General features: G+C 54.2%; 1 protein-coding gene across 4 annotated transcripts in view; it reads left to right on the forward strand.

The window, feature by feature from the left end:
• The window catches only part of Csnk1g2 (casein kinase 1 gamma 2), an 18711-nt gene that overhangs the window by 4569 nt on the left and 5600 nt on the right, over nt 1-8542 (forward strand). For 3 of the 4 annotated variants that reach the window (XR_002378893.2, XM_021173900.2, XM_029482675.1), the window contains exon 2: nt 7413-7838. Coding sequence is in view for 3 of the 4 variants with exons in the window: in XM_021173900.2 (XP_021029559.1) it covers nt 7652-7838 (187 nt within the window). In the remaining variant the exon portion in view is untranslated. Of the gene's footprint in view, nt 1-2652; nt 2736-7412; nt 7839-8542 lie in introns of those variants that run through there. The other variant, XM_021173901.2, reaches the window with a different exon arrangement.

Below are 8542 nucleotides of genomic sequence, written 5' to 3' on the forward strand. Positions count from 1 at the left end.
GGGATTAAAGGCGTGCACCACCACGCCCGGCTAAAGATTTATTTATTTATTTATTTATTTAATGTATATGAGTACACTGTCGCTGTCTTCAGACACACCAGAAGAGGGCATCAGATCCCCATTACAGATGGTTGTGAGCCACCATGTAACCATGTAGTTGCTGGGAATTGAACTCAGGACCTCTGGAAGAGCAGCCAGTGCTCTTACCCGCTGAGCCATCTCTCCAACCCAGCAGACCTGTTTTGTTTTTTGAAATAGGATTACAACTTCTGTAGCCAAGGCTGGTCCTAAATTCACCATATAGACCAGGCTGGCCCTAAACACATGCCTCCTTCAGTGTCCTGAATGCTGGGGCATAGGTTTGTGGCACAACACCCAGGGAAACTGTCCTTTACTCTACTGTAGGTTATTGATGTGGCATCCCAGGTAGCCTGGGCTGACCTCCATGTAGCTGAGGATGGCATTGAACATCTTGGTTCCTGGGATTTAATCTGTGCATGTTCTCCTGGGGTTACCGTGGGAAAAATTGAAGGTACTCCTGGGGCAGCTAAAGTAACCTGTAGCTTAGGCTTACGCCCGTGTAGGGTCTTCAGGTGTGTATACGGGTTATGGGAGGGACATGGGAAGCAGGAACACAGGGCAGGCCTTGCCAGGAGTCCGAGTCTGCAGCTGCCCCAGGCACTGAAGAGCTGGCCTCTGGGTGGCTCAGACCCACAGGGCTGGCAGGTGGTGTGCATCTCCAGGCTCTATCCTGTCCTCTCCCACTCACTGTGTCTGTAGCCTGTGCTTCCTGTCAGGGCATGCCCTTGTGGGCTCCTGGGAGATCTCCATGCTGCCCTTGGCTGTCCAGTTGGGCCCCTGAGAGGAGGCGTGGCTTAGGCAGAGCAGACTCTGGTCCTCCGGGTGGGCAGCTGTGTGCAGTCAGCCTGTGCTTCACTTGGTGCTGACCTGACCCTACCTAGTGGAGGCCAGGGCTGTGTGCTTGTCCCTCCATATGCTGACTATGGCAGGACTTAGGGGAGGTGCCTCCTGGACAGATGTGTCCCCTCAGTTAAGGTTTGTGGTCACCTTTACCTATATAAGAATGGCCAGTTCTGGGCTCCCCTCCTCACCCCTCAGTTTAAAATGTTAAAACTAAGGATGGTGAGTTCAAGGCCAGCTTGGGTATAAGTGTTGGGGGAGGCAGTGGGTAAATGATTGCCTAAGCTCAGGTCTCCAGTGCTCACTTAGATGCCTGCCTGGGCACTCTCACCACCTGTGGACCTGTTTTCAAACTGAGCTGGCTGTGGTAGCTAAAGTGGGTTCAGCAGGGAAACACGGCTTCAGTATAAGGTGGAGAGTCCTTGACACCAGCCTCTGGCATATGAGGCCACACACACACACACACACACACACAAATACAAACTCAGAAAATATAAATCAGTCTACCCTGACTCATACCTGTAATTCCAGTGCTTAGGAACTGAGGCAGGAGGCAAGTTCAAGGCCAGTCTAGGCTACATACTCTGTTTCAAAAAGAAAATCAATTTTCTGCTGACACTTCCAGAATTCCCAGTGGATAACTCCCCTTGACCCTAGGATCTATTGCTGGGTAGGGACCTGTGGCTGAGTTATCCTTTGTTGTATGCTATTGATGGGGCTAGCACATTAGGCCGTGGTCAGTGGTGGATGGCTGTGCACGTCCTTTTATGTGTGTTCACTGGCCCCACAGCGTGTCTTTCCACACATCCATGGTACCAGGCCCCTTGCCCAGCTTTGTGCCTGGCTCCCTACTAGTAGATACTGAATGGTTTAGGCTCTGTGGGTGTTGAGCAGCAGCACCCTGGTCCTCTATTCCATGCTGGGCCCCCTCATGTTACCATGTTGAGCCACCCTGTGTCCCCAGACATGACCCATAGTTTCCTAGGAGCAGAGTCAGCTTTGCTGAGATGTGGGTCAGGAGATCTCACAGAACCTGAAGCTTTGGGTCCCACATCACCTATGGCAACCCACATTGGTGCAGAGGGTATGAGGTCCTCAGTCTCTCCGACCCTGGTGTCTCTGGGGGACGCCATCTGCTCTAGTGTGGGGGCGTTGTGATTTGATTGACGAGGAGTAGATGAGCTGAGTGCTCTTGCCTGTCCTCACCTTCTTGTGGTTTATGCTGAGGAAATGTCTGCTCGTCAGAGGCGCAGAGAGCAGGGTAGTGGCTCTTTGGTGTACAGAGTGCACACTGGCTGTCAAGCACTGGGCTGCAGCACTGTCGGTCCATGTGCTGTCCTGTGTCAGTGCTGACCCAAGTTGTGTTAGTGCGTTCCAGGTCTCTCTCTGCCATTGCCATCATCCTTGTGGGATGGCACATATCTCTTGGTCTTCATATCCTGACCTGATGCACAGCTCTGTTGCCCACTGGCCAGGTGGCACCAGCCCCTTTCTGATTGGGCTCCTTTCCTAGCTTGGCTTGATCCCCAGATTTCTCCAGCTGTCTTCCAGGATACTCAGTGCTGGAAGTCCTCGTGTGCTAAGCTCTGGGCCTGCAGCCCAGAATCCCACCCACTGCAGGGCTCTCTCATGGTGGCTTTTGATCCTGCTTGTCCCCTTAGGCGGGTGTCAGGTCTAGCCTGGGAACTGCCAGTGACGTCAGCCAGGGACTGTGACATCACTAAGTGGAGATGCAGAGAAGGGACTTGGGGACCTCTGGCAGAGGAGCAGCCAGGGCCCCAGCAAGATGGGGGACCCCAAAAAGAACAGGGCAGGTGCGTGCTGGGGCCTTGCAAGGAGGGCTGTGTGTCTCTGGTGGGAGTCCAGCCTGCTGTCAGCCAGCTCCCTTAGCAGTGGGCACCATGCAGCTGGCTCTGTGGCCTAGCTTCACTCAGGCCAGCCCAGCATTTCCCCTGAGCCTGGGCTCACTTCTGGAGACAGCCTCACTTGGGGAAAGAATCAGGCTCTGGGCATTGTGGGTCAGGCCAGGGAGGGTTTATTTAGGACAAGGGAGCCCTGCCCTCCTTCCAAGGGCTCTATTTTTAGCTCCAGGGTTCAACTAGGACCAGGGCTAGAGGCATTTCCTTTTCTCTGGGGTCTCAGGTCACACCACACATGCTCAGGTGTGCCTGAGACAGCACAGCTGCCTGGAACTAGGGTTGCCTGTTTCCCTGGCCCTCTGTGTTGGAGTGACAGCCTTCTTGTCACTTCTTGCTCACTCTCTTGGGCACTGCTGATGGCTACATAGCCCATGTCAGCCTGGCTCCTCCTGTGATCGAGAAGGAGTGGTCCATGTGTTGGGTGGTCATGGTGACCTCGGGTTGTGCCCACCATTCTACACAGTCATGTCCCTGTCTCATGGCAGTTTTCATGGTCTCCTTGGCTTAGCCACCTCCCCTGGCCCCATGGGCTGACAATACAGTCAGTGCCTGTTGTAGTGTCCCCAAGTGTATTGTAGGATGCATGGGGACAATAGATGCACAGGTGACTCTCTGGTGTTCCTTGGCTGCCGTGTCCACTCCGGATGTGGGCAGCACTTCCTCTGCCTCTCATTTGTTGTCGTCCACCAGTGTGGCCCTGCAGGTGCCCCATTTCCATTGTGCACATCCTAGCTGGCCTGAGCCCCTACAACAGGCCCGTGCTGCTCGTTGCTGCTGCCCGTGTCTGCCACCTGGGTCTTCCCCTCCACACATCCTAGGTGGGCTACTGGGCCTGTGTGGGCAGCTCTGCATGCCACATGGTTTGCAGCCATCCATCCAGGCTGAGGACAATACAGTGGGCCATCCCTGTCCTCCCCAGAACAAAGGATGGTGTCCTCTGCTGCTGGGGACTCTGAGGGGCCAAGCTTCATCTGGGTACTTTCTCTCCAAACCTCAGAAGCCCTGCTGCTTCTAGTGACCTAGGGTGCTCCATGCTGGTGTGTGATGAGCAGGTGGCTTCGCTTTCCTGACGCTGACATCTCTCTGCTGGTCCTTGGATCTGACACAATAAGGTGTCCACACTCTAGAGTCTTCTGATGCCACTGCCCCACGCACCCCCTTACCCAGCTCATGGTGGCCTCTCTGCTTGTAGGTGGTGAAGGGTGCACTTGGGCACAGACTGAGCACTGTGGGATGGGGAAGCACACCCCATTCACCAGGTGATGTCCTGTCTAGAGACTTGAGGTGTGTGCAGTTCTGTACCAGGACACAAGTGCTGGGAGGGGCTGCTCCAAACCCTCCAACCCTCTTTGACCCTTCCCTGTGTGTGAGTTGATCTCCCTGAGGTGACACTAGAGTCCTGGTCTCTATCCCTGAATGGTGCCTCCAGATGGATGCAGGGATGCTGTGGGCAGGGTGCTAGACCCTGAGAACATCTCTGTGTACCTGTGTGCTTGCAGTTTTGAAAACCTCCTTATGTTTATTTAGTACACATAAGGGTAGTGTGTCTATACTACCCCCTGTGTTTGGAGGTCAGAAGATAACTGGGAATCTGTTATCTCCACAGTGTAAATCCTGGGGACAAGGCCTAGGCAGCCTTCCCTGATGAGCCATCATTTTGTTGACCCTTGATGTTTTTGTGAACAGAGTTTTATGTAGCTCAGGCTGGCCTTGAACTCCTGATCCTCCTGCATGTTGGCATGCTGAATGTGCACCTCCATGTTTTGTCTCTGTATTAGAGATGGGACCCAGTGTACAGTGGCGAGCACTCTGCCCTCTTAGTCCTTCCTAATGGAAGAGAAGCCATAGGAGGTCGTCATGTGTCAGGCTCTGAGGGGCTGTTCTGAGTGATACCTGGGTGAGAATGAAGGGCAGATGCGTTTCTCTGCTCTGTAACCTTTACCAGGTTCTTCTGGCCTGGGCATAGCCCTGCCAGTCTCCTGCATCTGCACCCACCTGGAAGCCACACAGGTCCTTGGGCAGGCCCCAGTCCATACCTGTCTCCTCTTCATCTTTAAGGCCACAGTGCTGGCACCTCATGGAGCCCGTCTTCAGGTGTGCCTTCTTCCAGCTCCTGTGCTGTTGATGTGATGATGTGTCCCGGTGAGAGAGGGACAGGAGCAGGCGAGCCATTGACACTGTGCAGAATCTCTGAGAGCCCCTCCCCCTGAGCTCCATGGTGAGGAAGAATGGGACCTGAGAATGGCTTGTTTTGTCTTAGGGTATTTTTGTGGGTGTCCTAGGTGGGGTGCAGATCCTTGGTGGCCTGTGTTATAGCTAGCTGTCTACACTGTAGAGTCTCATGGTAAGGGCTGCTGTGGGACACATGAACCCCATAGGGTCAACGCCCCTGTAGTATGAATCTGAGCTGGAAGAGGACCCCATACCTCCTGGGTTTCTCTAGGGGGTCCCCTTTATTTTGAGGAGAGTCCCTATTGATGCTCAAGGAGGTTGTTGGACTTTCACACTGCAGAGCCAGGCTGCCGGTTCCCTCATTCCCTAGTGGGAGAGCCAAGGTCTGGGGAACACTGTCAGTGGGATGGCGTGATGGCCACTGTGGCCTCTCACTCACTGCAGCCACAGCCCAGCAGAGAAATGGGTGTGAACAGCAAGCACCCAAATCACTGCCCAGATGGGTGCTGGAAGGGGGCAGGACCCCAAGCCCTCTCTTGCCCATGGGGCTGGAATTGCTGCAAGACTGGGCTGGGCAGCAGGCTGGCACCCTTCAGATGTGCCCAAGAGCACACACATCCACATACCCCTGCATGGCTGCCTGTGGGAGCATGAACCTAAGAACTCAGCCCAAGGCTGACCTGGGCTGCAGAGTACGACCTTGTCCAGGAGCAAAGCTTGCACAGGTGTCTGCCGAACCCAAGCCTGGGTGAGACCCCAGCACCCACAAAACCTTCAGTCCCAGCACTCAGGAGGCAGAGACCATCAGATTTCTGTGACATTGGGGGCAGCCTGGGCTACACAGTGAGTTGTTGGCCAGCAAAAGTGTGTGACTGCCCAAGCTCATAGTCCCCATGCCAGGGAGGTAGAAACAGAAGGACTTCTGTAACCTATTCAGGAAGAGGCTTTGATTCGAAATAGGACAGTCTTGATAAATGACACCTGTCCACACAGTCGGACAGCAAGGTCAGTGTTGCCACCGTGTATATGAGAAATCGGGAAATTTGGTTTCTTTTTTTTTTTGGTTTTTCGAGACAGGGTTTCTCTTTATAGCTCTGGCTGTCCTGGCGCTCACTTTGTAGACCAAGCTGGCCTCGAACTCAGAAATCCGCCTGCCTCTGCCTCCCGAGTGCTGGGATTAAAGGCGTGCGCCACCACGCCCGGCTGAAATTTGGTTTCTTTAAAGACTATATTTTTGTTTTAATCCCAGGTGTGGGGACATGGGGCTGCTTCAGACTGATTTGCCTAGTGCTCTAGTGGAGGCGTGGTTTTGCCAGCTGCAGATAGTTTCTGTGATTGTGTGATGTTTGGAATTCTGGAGACTTCGGAGAGGTATTTAAATGTGAGGGCCCAAAGACACAGTCAGTGATTGTTGGCCGTTTGGGGGTTAACTTTGGTTTGTTGGTGGTTTTGCTCAAAGAAAAAATAAAAGGAAAGAAATTAGAGTTATGGGGGCTGGAGAGATGGCTCAGTGATTAAGAGTACTGACTGCTCTTCTGAAGGTCCTGAGTTCAAATCCCAGCAACCACATGGTGGCTCACAACCATCTGTAATGAGACCTGACGCCCTCTTCTGGTGTATCTGAAGACAGCTGCAGTGTACTTAGATATAATAATAAATAAATCTTTTTTTTTTTAAAAAAGAAAGAAGTTAGATTTAGGGATCTAGCTCTCTTCCCTCTCTCTTCCTTTCTCTCCCTTTCTCTCCTATCCAGCGATAGGGGGTGAAACTGGGGGGGTGGAATGCGCTGCATTCTCCAGGCCTCCCATCTGTCCCCGCTCTGTCTGCCCCTCTGTGGGCAGTTCTGTAGTGCCCATGTGTGGATGGCCTGGCAAAAGCCAGGGCATTGGGGCTGAGCTCACTGCCTGGGGCCTCCAGAGCCCCTCCCTGTTCAACCAGCGCTGCATGCTGTGCCCCTCCACCGAGCATAGTTGGAGTCGCTTTGCCTGCCCTCTGAGGTCAGGTGTGGCTCCTGTCCCTATGTGGGCACTCTTTATTCTGCCATCTGCCACTTTCCTCGTCTTGGCTGGTCCTGTGGTTAGACTGTGGGTCACCTCTTACCTGGATCCCCCTTGTTGGCTTTAGCCTTCCAGTGTCCTCTGCTCTGCCACTTGGTAGCAAATTGGGGCACACAGCCACTCCATCCAGTCTCTAACTGCTCTCAGCTTCCATTTGGACACACCATGGGAGCCTTTGCTGTAGTCTCTGGCCTATCCCAGGGTGACAGGGCATGGACATTTCCCACAGAGAGAGGTGCACCCTCCAGGCAGGGATCTTACCAATCCTGTTGAGACCTGCAAAGACCTTTTTGTACCAGACCACGTATTCTGCCCTCTAACCTGTGCCTCTGTTTCTTCACAGCTGGGCACCACAAGATTTAGGGCAGTGGGACCTGTTGGCAGAATGTCTTCTCTCTGCAAGCAACCCTGAAGCCACCAAGATGAGCACCCCAGCCCGGCCTGCGAGCGCACCCGGGTGTCAATAGCCGGGAGCTGAGGGGCCACCGGGAGCCATGGTGTACTAGGCCGGGCGCGAGCTCAGGTTTCGCACTCGGATCTCACGGCAGAGTCACCGTGGAGAGGCCAGGGTACCACAAACTTATGGATTTTGACAAGAAAGGAGGGAAGGGGGAGTTGGAGGAGGGCAGGAGAATGTCCAAAACCGGCACAAATCGGAGCAACCACGGCGTCCGCAGTTCGGGGACCAGCTCAGGGGTCCTGATGGTGGGCCCAAACTTCCGAGTCGGCAAGAAGATAGGCTGCGGGAACTTCGGGGAGCTTCGCCTAGGTGAGTCTGTATATCTCGTCCCCAGTCCATCACTAGGCCCCTCAGGAGGAAGGAGGAGACCGGCTCTGGGTACCCATCAGGCACCTCAGATCCCAGATCTTGCTCAGAGTGGTCCTATGAGGGAAGTGCTCCCAGGGCCCACACTGCCCTCCCTCCCCCAGCCCGAGGCTTGGCTGTATGGTAAACCAGATCATGGGCCAGTGAGGACCACAGTCTGTGGAGGACAGAATCTGGTCATGCTGAGGGGACAGCAGACCAGCACAGGCCTTGTCCTGGTGCAAAGCCTCTGCAGCCCTGTGACAGGGCTGCACTTTCTATGGCCTTGGGTGTCTGAGCCCTCTGCCTGCAGCCCATGGCTTCAGTGCCTCCTAAGGCACACACAGCTCAAAGATAGTTCCTACACAGTAAGACATCAAACTGCAACCTTGAAGCCAGCCATTATGGCCACGCCTTTAATTCCTCCAACAATCGGAGGCAGAGATAGGCCAGATGGATCTCTGAGTTTGAGGCCAGCCTGGTCTACAAAGTGAGTTCCACGACAGCCAGGGCTACACAGAGAAACCCTGTCTTGAAAAACCAAGAAAAGAAAGTGCAAGCCGGGCGTGATGGCGCACGCCTTTAATCCCAGCACTTGGGAGGCAGAGGCAGGCGGATTTCTGAGTTCGAGGCCAGCCTGGTCTACAAAGTGAGTGCCAGGACAGCCA

Source organism: Mus caroli, chromosome 10 (assembly GCF_900094665.2).
Source record: "Mus caroli chromosome 10, CAROLI_EIJ_v1.1, whole genome shotgun sequence".
NCBI lineage: Eukaryota > Metazoa > Chordata > Mammalia > Rodentia > Muridae > Mus > Mus caroli.